Source organism: Macaca nemestrina, chromosome 11 (genome assembly GCF_043159975.1).
Source record: "Macaca nemestrina isolate mMacNem1 chromosome 11, mMacNem.hap1, whole genome shotgun sequence".
Taxonomy (NCBI): Eukaryota; Metazoa; Chordata; class Mammalia; order Primates; family Cercopithecidae; genus Macaca; species Macaca nemestrina.
This window is the reverse complement of record NC_092135.1, coordinates 10810504-10826763: the sequence shown is the minus strand read 5'-3', so window position 1 is coordinate 10826763 and position 16260 is coordinate 10810504. Positions and strand designations below refer to the sequence as shown.

At 43.1% G+C, this 16260-nt stretch overlaps 1 protein-coding gene across 7 annotated transcripts in view; it reads left to right on the top strand.

Moving 5' to 3' along the window:
• Positions 1–16260, top strand: part of LOC105492471 (RAS like proto-oncogene B) — a 52183-nt gene that overhangs the window by 14606 nt on the left and 21317 nt on the right. For 4 of the 7 annotated variants that reach the window (XM_071072606.1, XM_011759643.2, XR_011609676.1 and 1 more), the window contains one exon: positions 10429–10596. In XM_071072606.1, coding sequence (XP_070928707.1) covers positions 10483–10596 — 114 coding nt within the window. In that variant the 5' untranslated portion in view covers positions 10429–10482. Of the gene's footprint in view, positions 1–8008; positions 8204–10428; positions 10597–16260 lie in introns of those variants that run through there. The other 3 variants (XM_071072605.1, XM_011759642.3, XM_071072607.1) reach the window with 2 other exon arrangements.

Below are 16260 nucleotides of genomic sequence, written 5' to 3'. Positions count from 1 at the left end.
ACGGGAGTGTGTGTGGGGGGTGTTGCTTGAGCCCAAGAGGTCAAGACTGTAGTGAGTCATGATCGCACCACTGCACTGCAGCCTGGGTGACAGAGCAAGAACCTGTCCTAAAATAAATGAAATCCAATCAGTGTTCAGATTTCCTCAGTTTACTTTGTTCAAATTAGGCAAAATAAGGAGTATGTGTTTTTAAAATTTATTTTTAAAGCAGAAGAAGAGACCAAGGCAAGCTTCAGATCAGGAATGAAAGTCTATCAGAAAGCTTTAGAACAGGAAGGAAAGGAAAGAATAGAAGGAAAGTCCAACTTCATTGTTGCCAGTATTAACTGTGTGTCCTACAACAATTCTTTGTTTATATATGAACAAACAAATTTTTTAAACAAATAACATTGTATTATATGTTTTCTGCACGTTTCTGATAGAATTTGGATTATTGCCATTTTGTACCTCCTAAATGGATACATCTGGACATTGTTCCCTGTCAGTACATATAGCACTTCCCCATTCTTTTCAATAGCTGTATAATCTAAAATTTAGTTCTAATTTGGTTCATTCCTTCTGTGGGTTCATGGTCTTGCTGACTTCAAGAATGAAGCTGCGGACCTTTGTGGTGAGTGTTACAGCTCTTAAATGTGATGTGTCTGGAGTTTGTTCCCAAGATGTGTTCGGAGTTTGTTCCTTCTGGTGGGTTCGTGGTCTCACTGACTTCAAGAATGAAGCTGCGGACCTTCACAGTGAGTGTCACAGCTCTCAGAGGTGGCACGGGCCCAGAGAGTGAATAGCAGCAGGATTTCTTAGGAAGAGTGAAAGAACAAAGCTTCCACAGCATGGAAGGGAACCCAAGCAGATTGCAGCTGCTGGTTGGGGTGGCCAGCTTTTATTCCCTCTTTTGACCCCACCCATGTCCTGCTGATTGGTCCATTTTACAGAGCGCTGATTGGTCCATTTTAGAGAGCGCTGATCGGTCCATTTTACAGTGTGCTGATTGGCGCATTTTACAAACCTCTAGCTAGCCACAGAGTGCTGATTGGCGCGTTTTACAATCCCCTCGTAAGACAGAAAAGTTCTCCAAGTATCCACTCGACCCAGGAAGTCCAGCTGGCTTCACCTCTCACTATCATAATTTATGCAAGAATTCCCCATTGATGGAAATTTTAAAGATTATTGTAGCATTCTTTGTGGTGACAAAAAATCATTCTTGTAATTATATCCTTATACTTTTATAGAATAAATTCCTAGAAGAGTTTTACAAACAATTCTTTTAGTTGTTGCTTATTTTTTCCCAAAAGGTTTTGACAGTTAATATTATTATCAGTAGTATTCATTTCCCCAAACTCTTGATGAACCCAATCTAATGTTTTATTTACATTTCCTTGACTACTAGAGAAACTGGGTTTACCTTCATATGTTTGTTATCTGTGACCACTTTTAGTTCTTCATTTTTTGCCCATTAAAAAAGTTAGGTTGTTTGACTTACTGCTTTACAGGGGCTTTTTATACATTAGGGATATTACTTTGTTTTGTGTTGCAAATATTTTCTCCTAATCTGTTTGTCTTTCAGTTCTTCTTATAATTCTCTCTTGCTTTTCAAATTCTTTTCCCCTTCTTTAACTGTTGAATTAAAGATTTCTTACCATATTTTGATTCCCTGCATTTTTCCATTACTGCTTCCTGTTGGAACGCTTCTTTGAAAGAAATAACAGGAAGTTGAATTTTAACTCTACTGTTGAGTTTGAGCTTTTGTAAAGTCAAAAGACAAAATTATCACAAATGTAGTTTAAAGATCTTAACTGGCTTTATTTGCAGTTCTGGTATTGAGTAGCACGTGATTCCATAAGATTGTGTTTGAGTGAGCTAAGGAGAGGAGGCTGACTTTGTGGACAGAGAAGGGCTGAAGAATGCAGAAACTAAGAACCCAAAATAGGCCATTTCAAAGTTACTTTCTTTGAAACAGGGATTCAGAACAGGGAGATAGAACAATGGAAAATAACTGGTTAAAATCGGGTTAGTTTTTGTTGTAAGGATTAAAACAAAGGAAAGGTCATTTCTGTGATTATAGGAAAATGTGATTATAGGAAAAATTTCTGACTGAGGTGTGCCCTCCACCTTGACCAGTCTCCCCTTGGTGTTCTACTGAAATAGAGCCCTCCCTTCTCTCTTGTTTATTTAATATTTGTTATAGGTATGGATTTCTGGATCCCTAATTTTTCAGGGGTCTGTTTTCAATACCGTTCTTGTTTTTGTCCCTACATCGTCCCAGCTTTAGGATTGCCAGACTCAAATATTATTATGGCCAATATATTAGGTTACCTTCAGTTCATACTGTCTGGAGGAGTGCTGAATGCAGTTATTTGCAGGTGTATAATGTTTGACTGTTCTGCTGAGTGCTTCTGTTGCCATATTACTCAGGACACAGAATTTTAGGAGGGGGACTGAGAGTTTAGTTTCCCGTAGGTTTTCAGATTCTCGTTTGTGATTTTCATGACAACCCTATGATACTGCAGGGTGGTATTTGGACTCGACTTACCAATGCATTTCCTCTTTGCTCAAGCTTAACGAAAGACTGACTATATTAGCCTATGGGACTAAGGCTAGTAGAAACCACCTCTTCATCCTACCATGTATGGTTTTATATACTGTGATTTGCTTTCAAAATACATTTTGCTTCTCAAGTGAATATATGTTCTGGTATTTGGTTTTATGCTAAGTGATAGAGAGTCCTATCTAATATTAGTGTTTCATATAACATAACATAGAAAAACCATTTCCCAGTGCTCTTGCCTCCCCTCCCCAACAAGTCATCTAAGTGGACATTCTTAGTTTGGAGTGTCTTGTTATTCTATATCCTTGTTGATTCGGTGCCTTACAAGCTAAGATGGGCTGGAGGACCTGCCTAGCAGTGGCTCCCTGTTTTCTCTAGAATCAGAGTTTCTTAAGATGGCACTTTAGGCCCATTTGTAGACAGATAGAGCTATCTTTGGAGACTCATTACCCAGGCACTTCCCCATCCCATACTTTATGCTTCAATATTATGTGATGCCTGAACCCACTGTGATGTTTCATGCCTTTGTTGCTTTGCACGTGCTATGTATTAAGCTGAAACATGCTCTCACTCCCATCTGCTGAATGGACTGTTATTCACCTTTGGAGCCTTCCCGATTCCCTTTTCCTGGAGTTCATTATGCTTTCCATTATGTCTTGTACCATCTTTATCATTGCATGTGAGAAATTACATTAAAATGCTTTATTTATAGAAGTCTCGTTGGGAAGACTGAATTTTCTAAGGGGAGAAACCCAAAACTTGGCACAGAGTAGAGCCCAAATGTTTTTTGAACAAACTTGAGTCAAACAACAGAGCTTTTGTGCGAGTAGATAGAAACATGTTGAAGGGTGCCGTCTTAACTCAGGCTGCCATAACAAAATACCATAGACTGGGTGGCTTAAACAACAGGAATTGATTTTCCCACAGTTCTGAGGCTGGAAGTCTGAGATAGGGCACCAACATGGTGGGTTCTGGTGAGGGCTCTCTTCCTGCCTTAGAAGAAGAGGAAGAGATACCTGAGCTGCCTTCTCACTGTGTCCTCACATGGTGGAAAGAGCCCAGGTATCGCTTCCTCTTCTTATAAGTGCACCCATCGAATAGGATCAGGGCCCTATCCGTATTACCTTATGGTTTGCAAGCGGTCCCCACCCCAAGATGTAGTTCTGAAATTGTTAGTGAATTCAGTGGGGGAAGTCTAATTGCTTTGGGGAAAATGAATGTCTGTGCTTCATGTTAGGGACGAAGTATAAGCAACTTGTACTGAAATACATCAGAAAATGAGATGCATTGATGGGTAGAGAGATGACAGATGAATGGATTTATGATAAAGCAAATGGAGCAAAATGTTGATTGTAAAGTCCAGGCGGTGAGTGTACGGATTCACAGGACAGTTCTCTCAATTTTTCTTAGTGTTTGAAACTTTTTGGGATAAAATGTTGGGGAAGATACCTGTATTTTTTTCAGAACACGTTTATTGGGTAGGCATTTCCATTATAGCCATTAAATCATTACTGTGAGCTTCTTAAACTTGACTGATTTTTTTTTTCCTTCCTGCTCCTTCTCCTCCTGTCTTTAGTCAGTTCCCTCAGATCTCAGTTCATATGATGTCCCTCCAGGAAACTTCCTCTGACCTTCCAGCCTGATATAGATGTGTCTTTCCATGTTCCCAGGGCACCACTTGCATACTTCTGCCATAGAATTTATCATCTTGTACTGTAATCATTTACTTACTAATCTGTCAGAACCACTAGTCTTTGAGTTTTTTGAGGGCAAAGACTATGTTCTGTAATGTTTTTGGTACAAGAAAAAGCAAACACAACAATAGACTCTCTGTGGCTTAAACAGTTATAAGTTTCTTATCTCGAATACCCTGTGTCATCGCCCGATAGGTCTTCCTGCCCACTGCAGAGACAAAACCAATTCACTGAGACCACGGTATTGCAGTAAAGAGAGTTCAGTGGACTTGAGGCTGGCCACCTGGGAGAACTGGAATTATCAGTCAAGTCAGTCTCCCTACAGGCTCAGAGGTTAGAGTTTTTCAAGGATACTTTGGTAGGCAGGGGGTTAGGGAAAGGGTGCTGCTGGTTGGTTGGGGATGCAATTATAGGGTTGTGGAAAATGGTGCTTGTGCACTGAGTCCACCTCTGGATGGTGGTGAGGAACCACAGAACTGGTTGAGTCATGAGTCCAGGTGGGGTCAGTCTGAAAAACATCTCAAAAGACCAATGTTAGGCTTTACAACACTGATGTTATCTAGAGGAGCAACTAGGGTAGTCCCAATCTTGTGACCTCTGACCATGACTCCTGAGCAGTAAGGGATTATAGAAAGGAGGCCTGTATTTTAGCGGAACTCGGGCCCCTCCCATAATCCTAATCTCATGGCCTTTTACTAGTTTTATAAAGGCAGTTTCAGTCCCTGAACAAGGAAAGGATCAATTTTAGGGAGGGACTATTATCCTTGTTAAACTAGAAATTCCTCTCGTGGTGGGTGTGGCCTATGCCCAGGAATAAGAGAAGATGCCAGCCTGTGAGACCAGAGGCACGATGGAGTCAGCATGTTGGGCTTCTCTCACTGTCAGAATCTTTGCAAAGCAGTTTCACCCAAAGTCTGGAGGTTGCTGTTTCCAGGATTGGTTCAGTGAGGGGCATGTGGTCAGCACCTCTACCTTCCCTGTTCTTTCCCTTAATCGTGCCAAGTTGACTGAAGCAGTGATATAGGCTGGAAATATCCACTATGGTTATTTCAGTTTTTGAACTTTAAGGACAGATATTTTGGGAAGTATCTGGGTGTGCTGAATAGTTTTCAATTCATTTATTATTTCTTCTATGTAGATTGACTTTATTTTTGAAAATAGCAGTTCAGAATTAGATAACTACACCTGTTTGAAAGTATCCCCCCACCCCCAAGCCTGGAAAAATATCCGTTTCAGACGGCCATAATAATTCATAGGACCAGGACTGCTTCCGAGAAATTGTGTGACAGGTTGATGGTCTGGAGGTTCCAACCTCATTCACAAACCTCAGCTCTGTAGGAAACGGTGTGGACCAGAAATGAGGCCAGAAGTAGTTTCACCTTCTAAACTCAAGCCTTTTGGGGAGGTCTGCTTCTTATCCCATTTATTCTATTTTAGCCACATTTCAGTGTGCATAATTATCTAGTTAATTGCTTAGTTCACTTATTTAAAAAAAAAAAAAGCTCGTAATTCGCAAAGGGGAAGTGGAAAGAACGCTTGGTGTAGGCAGGTAAATGGTCAAGTGTAGCGGGGAGAACAGCAAATGTGATCTGGACTCCTGGCAGCCAAGGCCCTTCACTAACTGATGAGTGCCCTGAGGTCATCAGGAGAAAGCTTGATTATGTTCAGTCTTTGCTGTTTCAGAAGACAGAGAAATCTAATACATGAAAAGTAACTTGCAATACTATGTAAATATGGCCTCAAACAGGTTTTAAATATAGGAAGGTGTAGATAAAATTCTGGTATACACAGTTAATAGTGAGTATCTTTGGGTGATAGAATAATAGGTGCTTTTTATGTGTATTCTGTAAATTTGCTATGAGCATCATTACTTTTCATTTAAAGTACTTAAAAAGTATTTTAAGCATTCAAAATGGTTCTTTTTCAACTCCATCTGGTCTTTCAATGATGTCATTTTTTTTTCACATTTTGCTTTTGTCTTTGTTAAAATTGATCAACTAATACTTTTTATAACACTTGCCTGAAGAGTCCTGCTTGTTACTGCTATTGACTCTCATGAATTGCGATTTGCTTGTGTTTTGTGAGTTGGAATTATAGGCTTTACCTGTGAGACTCACGAACTGTCTTCATTGCTCCTTGTTCCCCCAGAAAGGTTTCATTTAGCATTCTCTGGGGTTCCAGCACTATGGGCATCCTGGGACCACTTTTCATGTTACTTTATTGGCTTTGGAGGAGTGTTGTGGGTATAGGTTTTCAGGAGAGAATTTCCTACAGCCAGAGCCCAGGCAGACAAGCTTCCTTGTCATTTTCCTCTGTTGGCTCACGGATGGTATGCTCCTTCAAGGGTCTTGATTTCTCAGTTCTCAGTTGAAAAGGTGTCTCAATTCTAACTCCTACTTTGTGTGTGTGTCTGGTCTCCCAGCCATGTGAATGTGTGTGTGTGTCCATGCGCACACATACACATGTACGTTAAATCCTAGATTACCAAGAACAGCAACCATCCAGAACTGCAGGAACTGCTGCTCTTACTGCTCTGATTCTTTCCTGTTTGGGGATCCTTGCTTTCTTTTGAGCTCAGCTGTGCATTTAAGGGCAATTCTAAGCCTTGGCTGCTCATGAGGATCACCTGGGAATCTTTTAGAATTTCCTGTGCCCAGGTCGCATCTCAGATCAATTCTTTCAGAATCTAGGGTAGGACCCAGGCGTAAGGATGTTTCTGAAGCTCCCTGCATGATTCTGTTGTGTAGCTAAGAATGGGAACCACTGATTTAAAATGATGTTGTTTTATTTCACCCAATGATGTGTGTGTGTTGTGTGTGTTTATTTTTCTAGTGGGGATGTTTTCAGGCTATCTCATCAGCAGTAATGGAAATAGGAGTCCACCATGTTGTAGTTAGAATGAACACCATCTTAAAGTGGCCTCGTTGTCTGGGGTGACACCCAGAGTTCTTGGTCTCATGGCCAGGGAAATCAAGGATGCAGACACACCAAGGGTGAGGTTTAGAGCAGAAATTGAATAGGTGAAAGAAAGAGAATGGTTTTCTGCTACAGAGAGGGGTCCTGGAAAAAGGGTTGCCATCCTGCAGTGAAATGCAGAGTTTTTTATAGATGAGCTAGTGGGGAGGCAGTATCTGATCTACATAGGGTGTGTAAAACTGGTTAGGACCAAGTGTGCCATCTGCATAAGGCATGAATCTCTGGCAGCCCCCATCCCAGTCTTTCATTATGCAGGAGGGTCCTCAGTCTGAGCTACTCCATGTTGCTTATTTCTTTCCTTTTGTGCATGTGCTAAAAACAGGGGAGGTGGAACCCCCATGGTGAACATACTTGGCCCCAGGTAGCCCTTCTATTGGTGCAGCTGCTGGCGTGCAGCTGTGCAAGCTTCTGGCTTCCTTATCTATGTGTGCAGCCTGATCTTCCAGGCTGCTCTTTTTTAGAAAATAAGTGATTTCTTGGGCTGCTTTTTGTTAGAAGGGAAGTTCTGGCCAGGTGCAGTGGCTCACACCTGTAGTTCCAGCATTTTGGGAGGCTGAGCCAGGGGGTGGATCACTTGAGGTCAGGAGTTTGAGACCAGCCTGGCCAACATGGTGAAACCCCATCTCTACTAAATATACAAAAATCAGCCAGGCAGGGTGGTGCGTGCCTGTAATCCCAGCTACTCAGGAGGCTGAGGCAAGAGAATTGCTTGAATTGGGAGGCAGAGGTTGCAGTGAGCCAAGATCATGCCATTGCACTCCAGCCTGGGCAACAGAGTGAGACTCTGTCTCAAAAAAGAAGAAAAAAAAAAGTTCTGCCGAGGACTCTTTGCCCTCACTATTTGCCTAAATGGTTTCTTTCTACCTCCTGTATCACTCTTACAATTAGATGGGATGGAAACCAACATTGATTCATTCCTACTGTGTGGTCGGTGCTGTGCCTTGGTCTTTCCCATGCGTATCCCATTTAGTCCTCAGAACATTCCTGCAAGGTAGGTGGGTGGTTGGTTTTATGCACGTAAGAAAACTGTCTTGGAGAAACTGAACTAGTTCTAGGGTCACACAGCTCACAAATGGCAGAACCAAACTTAGGCCTGCCAGATGCTCAAGCCCTACCCTTTCTTCTTGTGTTTTGGTGCATGTGAAATAGGTTTTTCCATCCAAATTGGTTAAAATAAAGATTGGCACTTGGGTTACAGTAGATTCCAAGTCCCTGTTAAATATACTTACTTGGGATTCTTTGCCATCCCACAGTACTGGAGTTGCTGTATTCATTTTATCTTCCTTCTGATGAGGGCAAACTGGTTTTGAGATTTCTTCTTTTAATTCTCATGTGTCATGAAGGGGTATTTATTCCTGAACTCACTTTAATCAACCAGAGGGATGTGTGAGGCTGTGTAAGAGTGTGAGAGCATATGTGTTTGTGAGAATATGTGTGTATGAGAGCATGAGAGTGCATGGGAGCATGTGTGAGTGTGTTGTGTGAACATGTGAACATGTATTTGTTAGAGCATGAGAGCATGCATGGCATGAGCATGCGAACATGTATGTGTTAAAGCCTATGAGATCGTGTGTGAGCATGTGAACATGTATGTGTGCGAGAGCATGCATGGTGTGAGCACGAACATGTATGTTAGAGCATGTGAGAGCATGTATGAACATGTGAACACGTGTGTTAAGAGCATGAGCATGTGTGGTATGAGCATGTGAACATGCATGTGTTAGAGCATGTGAGTGATGTGAGCATGAACATGTATGTGAGAGCATGTCTGAGCATGTGAACACGTGTGAGAGCATGTGAGCATGTGTGGTGTGAACATGTATGTGTTAGAGCATGTCAGAGTGGTGTGAGCATGAACGTGTGTGTGGTATGAGCATGTAAACATGTATGTATGTTAGAGCATGTGTGAGTGTAGTGCATGTGTTGTGTGAGAGCATGAGTGTACCTGTGAGAGGACAAGTGTGTGCGTGATAGTGTATGGAGAGTGTTGAGAGTGTGTGACCTTGAGTGTACATATGAGAGCACAAGGTTGAGTGTGTTGCGAGAGCATTGTGAACGTGTTATGAGTGAAAGTGTGTGTATATGAGTGTGTGATAGTGCGTGTGTGATGAGTGTGAGCTTGTATGTGAATGTGAGCATGTATGACAGCATGTGTGTGAGCATGTGATAGTGTGTGAGAGCAAGTGTGTGAATGTGTGTGAATGTGAGAACATGTGAGAGCATGTGTGAATGTGAGAACGTGTGAGCCTGAGAATGAGTGATAGTGTGTGAGAATGTGTGTGTATGTGAATGTGTGAGTTAATGTGAGCGTGTGTGTGAATATGTATGTGAACATGTGTGAATGTGAGTGAATGTGTGTGAATGAGAGCATGCATGAGTGAATGTGTGTGCGGGGATGTGTGTGAATGTGAGTGAATGTGTGAGTTAATGTGAGCGTGTGTGTGAATGTGTGTGAATGTGAATGTGTGTGAATGAGAGCATGCGTGTGTGCGAGCGTGTGTGTGAATGTGAATGTGTGTTAATGTGAGCATGTGTGTGAATGTGTGAATGTGAGCATGTGTGAGAGAATGTGTGTGAATGAGAGCATGTGTGAGTGTGTGTGCGAGCATGTGTGAGTGAGCATGTGTGAATGTAAATGTGAGAGTATGTGAATGTGAGCATGGTGTGTGTGGGTGTGAGCGGGTGTGTGTGAATGTGGGCACGTGTGAGCGTGTTAGTGACCGTGTGTGTATGAACATGAAAGTGTGAGCGTGTTGTGAGTGTGTGCACGTTATGGGGTAGAGGGCACGAGGGCAAAGCGAGGAGTGAAGCTAAAGAGCTGGGGATTGAGGTCCCGAGCTGTTCTCCGTGGCAGCCGAGGACCGGGCAGAGAGGTAGGAAACTGGGGCCAAGAGCGGTTTGGTCTCTGCCTCAGTGAGGCCCTGCTGAGGGTCTGATGATTTTTGGTGACTGGGTGTCCTCTCTATCCTGCCCAGTGAGGCGGGTGCGGGGTGTGCGCCCCCGTTTCTCCCCTCTAGCCTTGGCTTTGCCCCAGCTCTGCTGGGGTAAGTGACTTCCCGAGTTGTTGGAGGGCTTGCATCTCTGCCCTGAGCCTGGAAGGAGTACTTTCCTGTTGGAATGTCTGGGTTAGTTAGGCTTTAATGGAGGATGTGAATGACGTTTGGTTTCAGCTAGGTTGAAAGCAAATTGCCTCTAAGTCTTTGTCTTTGTCATCAGCAGCTCTTCACTGGGTCATCTGTCTGTGTGTCACAGCCTCAGAAGACCAGCGAGATGGCTGCCAACAAGAGTAAGGGCCAGAGCTCCTTGGCCCTCCACAAGGTGATCATGGTTGGCAGTGGAGGCGTTGGCAAGTCGGCCCTGACGCTTCAGTTCATGTATGACGAGGTAAGCCCTGCTAGGCGCAGACCACCTTCCGATGGCATTGGCTGTAGCAGTGTCCCTGCTCCCACTGTTTCTGTGCCAGTCCTCCTGTGCACAGGGGTTCACGGAGCAAGTCTGTGTTGAGGTGGCTTCTGAATAGCTTCCTAGGAAGGTCTAATCAGCATAAGATCTGGATTGCTGATTCTAGGTAAATAATTTCAACTCCGGTAGGGGTGTGAGAGATCTCTGCAGGCATCGTTTCTGTTGTTACACTGCGAGCTTTCTTTCTGACCAAAGCAAGGGAGGAGAGAGGAGCCTTTGTATAGGTTTTCCAAACAACACGAGCATTTAGCCTTGCGCTTGTCAGTCATGGGAGAGAGTGAAAGGGGAGCTGAGTTGTCACACAACTTAATCCTTTCCCAAGTGATAGATATCAGATCCAGTTCTCCTGTGCGGCAAGGTAAAGCTTGCACTATCCTTGCCCAAAATTTACGTCACGTACTTAATGTGGATAACATGACTGGTGTTGAGTTCAGTGTGACAACACAGCGTTGATCCGCAGAGCCACAAAAGTCCCTGCTTGAGCTGTTTCCTAGGATACTAGGCCTACTGTGGGCTGTACGTCTGCAGATTCAAGCAATGTAGAATGAAACGTTGCGGAATGAAAATATTTGGGGAAAAAAACCCAATGGAAAATAACAATACGACAATAAAAACAATACAAATTGAAACATGCGGTGTAACAACTATTTGTGTAGCCATTTCATTGTATTATGTATTATAAGTAATCTAGAGATGATTTAAAGTGTACGGGAGGATGTTATATGTAAATGCTGTGCCATTTTGAGGGACTTGAGCATCTGCAGATTTTGGTATCTGATGGGGGTCCTGGAACCATTTCTCTAAGGATACCGAGGGATGACTAGTACAGGCAGGCAGAGTGTTCCCAGCAGAGCTTAAACCTCAGGGCCTCTCACTTGCATTGCAGCCGCATTGGCTTTGTGAGATTTGCAAAAGAAAGCTGTCGCAACCACATCAGTTAAGATCACTATCTCTTTTCACTAGACTTTCCCATTGTCCTGCTTCCTCTTATGCTGGGTGCCGTTGGTGTGGCCATGGGCATTTTCGGCCTCTAGCTGAGGGAAGTTGAATTGGGCTGGGTTGGGTGGGAATAGTGGTATGTGTTGGTGTGGTTTAGAGTCATGTGGTGTGTGGCGATTATCGCTGTCTGCAGGCGTACTCCCACTGCCCGCTGTGCTGACGTGAGAGCATCGTGATGTGAGGTGCAGGGCCAGGGGTGGATCCCGATGTGAACCTGTCCTGTGGCACCGTCTGACACAAGAATGTGAAAGCTAGAAGCTAGAAACTGGGCCAGAAAAGTCTTTCAGATCTTACAGCTTCTTACGGTGAAACTCAATAGAGATTTCCTAAATTTGGCAGTAATCCCAAAACTTTCATTACTAGAAATGCCATGTAGTCACATGTATGTTTATTGCAGCACTATTTACAATAGCAAAGACATAGAACCAACCCAAATGCCCATCAAAGAGAGACTGGATAAAGAAAAAGTGGCACATATACACCATGGAATACTATGCAGCCATAAAAAAGAATGAGTTCGTGTGCTTTGCAGGGACGTCGATTAAGCTGGAAGCCATCACTCTCAGCAAACACAGGAACAGAAAACCAAACACCACATGTTCTCATAAGTGGGAGTTGAACAGTGAGAACACATGCACACAGGGAGGGGAACATCACACACTGGGGCCTTTCAGGGGGCGGGGGGCAAGGGGAGGGACAGCATTAGGACAAATACCTAATGTATGCAGGGCTTAAAACCGAGATGACGGGTTGATGGGTGCAGCAAACCACCACGGCACATGCATACCTATGTAACCTGCACGTTCTGCACATGTATCCCAGAACTTAAAAAAAAAAAAAAAAAGTGATGTAGTTGTGAAGCTGAAAGAACCTCTTCTAAACTGTCAGTACAAAAGAAATTTTCATTAACCATGCTAAAGGAAAGACTAAATTATTTTTCTCTATAGGAATATTTCAAAATCATTGGCATATGACAAGAAAAAATACACAGCAAACAAAAAAGTAGAAGGTATTCTAGAGGTATGTCAGGCAGTTTAATTAATTAATAAAAATACTGTTATTTTGCTGGATTTAGTGATGTCAGTGCTGTTTGTATTAGTTTTTTTTATTACTGTATAATCACAAAGTTAGCAGGTTAAAACAACATACATTTATCATTCCATAGTTTCCATAGGTCCAGAATTGGAGCCTCAGCTGGGTCCTCTGCTCAGGGTCCCACAAGGCTCCAATCAAGGTGTCAGCTGGGGCTCTGACCTCTTCTGAGCCTTGGGGGTGCTCTTCCAGGCTCCCTAATTGTTGGTGGAATTTAGTTCCTTGTGGGTGTAGGACACAGGTGCTCAGATTCTGCAAGTCACCTGCAGGCCTCTGCCACGCGCCCTCTCCATAGGCAGCTCATACCACGGTGGCTTGCTTCTCCAAGGCCAGCAGGACAGTCTCCAGTCTCCAGCCAGCCAAGACGGTCTTATATCATAGGGGTATTCCCTTCACCTCACTGAGAGTCACCAGGGAGTGAGAGTGCTGGAGGACTCAGCTTTAAAACTTTATAATGGATTATGATTTCTCATTCTTTGTCAACATTTACTTTAATGTCCAGTATTACATGTGTAATTTTGTATCTTAAGGAAGGGCCCCCATAATGAATAAGCTTCAAACCCAAACCTGGATATCCTCCGGGTCGTGCTCCCCATGTCTTATAATGAGACACTTTTGTGTTTGATACCTGCTTTTCTTTATCTTATTCTGAGAGTCAAACTGGATAAATCTAATGTAATCTGCTGAATTTCCCCAAAACATTTTTGTGCAAGAGAAGCAGGTTGGGAGATCTGCACCTGCTTTGGAGGTCTGTTGTTTGTTTTTGCTCAAAAACTTATAATTTGCTTACTAAAGCTTTTTTTCCCTCTGTAACAGAAGTTGGGGAGGAGAGGGGGTGAGCAGGGGAATTAGCATTAGGGAGATAGGATTAGAGAAGTAGTTGTTAATAGAGGCGAGAGAGGGGGATTTTGCTTCCCCGGGGAGTATTCGCAAGTGCTTGGAGACATTTTTGGTCATCACAGCTTGGGGGAAGATGCTACCAGCATCTAGTGCATGGAGGCCAAGGATGTGCTCAACATCCTACATCACACAGGACAGCCCCCAACGAAGAATTAACCAGCACAAAATAGCCACAGTGCCACTGTTGAGAAACCTGCATTAGAGGCAGAGCTGTGGCAGATCCGAGGAGAGATTCCCCTATAGTGTTAGTGATTGAGATGCCCCGGTTGCCAGTTCCAAGGGCAAGTTCAGATACAGAGTTGGGGCCGGGCGCCGTGGCTCATGCCAGTAATCCCAGCACTTTGGGAGGCCAAGGTGGGCGGATCACCTGAGGTCAGGAGTTCGAGACCAGCTTGACCAACATGGAGAAACCCCATCTCTACTAAAAATACAAAATTAGCCAGGTGTGGTGGCGCATGCCTGTAAACTCAGCTACTCGGGAGGCTGAGGCAGGAGAATCGCTTGAACCTGGGAGACGGAGGTTGCGGTGAGCCGAGATCGCATCATTGCATTCCAGCCTGGGGAACAAGAGTGAAACTCCATCTCAAAAAAAAAAAAAAATAGGGTACAGAGCTAGCACTGCTGAGGGGAGACTAGGAGAGCCTGGTCTGGAGGTGTTGGGGGTTGTGTGTGTGTGTGTGTGTGTGTGTGGTAGCAGGTGGGGTAAGATGAGGGGGAAGATGCATGCAGAAGATTCAAGAGTTTTTTCTCTTCTTTCTGTTCTCTTCACAGAGACCAGAGAAATCTGTGCCTGGCCTTAGTCTGTTTTTCTCGTGGGCTAACATATTTGAGAACGGGAAAGTGGCAGTTATTGAAGAAATTGTAAAATAAAATCGGGGCAAGGAAGGAATAGAAATGAAGTAGTGTATGTTTGGGGGAGGAGTTCTAACTGATTTTCTAAAACGGTGCTAATAGAACCTTCCATGATGATGAAAATGTTCTGTATCTGTACTGTCTGATACATGTGGCTGTTGTGCATTTGAAATGTGGTTGGTGGCTAGTATATTGGACAGAATGGTTCTAGAATCATAATATTTTAGCTCGAAGAGACCTTAGCAGTAATTCTCAAACCTAGCTGATTATAGAATTTCCTGGGAGACTTAAAAAAAAAGCCTCCTGAATAATGTTGGTGGAGCTGGAGAACTGGGACTCTGTTTCAGTGGTGCTCTCCTGGTGATTCTGACACGTGACCAGGTGTGGCAGCTCCTGCCTGAGAGATCATCTAGTCAAGCCTGATTTCACCAAAGGAAATTGAGCTCTAGGTTCAGGGAGGTCAGCTGTCTAAATCAAGCTTGTCCAGCCTGTGACCCAGGATGACTTTGAATGCAGCCCAACAAAAATTTGTAAACTCTCTTAAAACATTCTGAGATTCTTCTCGCTATATATATATATATATTTTTAGCTCATCAGCTATCAGTGTATTTTATGTGTGGCCCAAGACAATTCTTCTTCCAGTGTGGCCCAGGGAAGCCTAAAGATTGGACACCCCTGGTCTGAAGTCTCCTGCACCATTCAGACTCTTTGTTCATAGTACATGCTTAACCCTCATTTAAAGTTTTTTAGTTTCTATGATGGAATTTTCATGAAGATGAGATTATGGAAGGAGCCATAGTCCCAGAGTCTTTATTCTTGTCTAAGTTCTAACTTTGAGAAAAATTGGAGGGAGATGCCAGGGTGGCAGCAGTCAGATTTTAACCTCCTTATGCTCGGCCTAACATACTTGTTTTTGCCTTTTTTGGGAGAGTAAGGTTGGGGATGGAGAGGCTTTGGCAGCAGCTGTTTCAGACGTTCAGTCTCCGGCGAAGTCAGCTTAGAGGAAAGTCAGCTTAGAAAGAAGGGGTCTGCATGAAGTTTGTCTTAGACTCGTGTGTCTTGGGCATCTGAAACTGAGCCACGCAGAGCTCTGCAAGGCCAGGAGGGGATAAGTATGGATCATGCTAATAGGATACAAAGACTTTGTGATCTTCTGTTTCCAGCTGAGCAGTGTAAACATCAGGGTTGTAATGGAATGTTGGGGTGATCAACATACTTTTCACTGAGTACAGAGGTGTGTAGGTATGTACGGCAGGACATTCTGACTTCTGTGTCAAAGGAGCCAGTGGAATTCTGGCTGACTTTATTCTTGGAAGCTCAGAAATACACAGTTGAGATAATTTATGGTAGAATTCAGAGATCTTCAGAGGGCAGTGGTGTTTTGGATTTTTTGTCATATATTTTTCTTTTTGGAAAGGAGTTAAAAGAAGGACACTTGAAAGCATAGGCAAGTTTTCACATCTCTATTGGCAGATAATTTATTAGTACACATTGAAGAGAACCTAGTTCTAAACATGTCTTAATATTTTTATTTTTGAATAGCTGTTAACTGATGATACTCTTTTTAACAGTCTTCTTCAAATAACCTTTAATTCACTTTGACATTTCCAATTCCATTTTTAAGTAAAAAAAATTTTTAAATCACAGCCTCATTAAGGTGTAATGCACATATGATGAAATTCGCTCTTTTAAAGTGTACTTTTTTTTTTTTTTTTTTTGAGATGGAGTTTTTCTCTTGTTGCC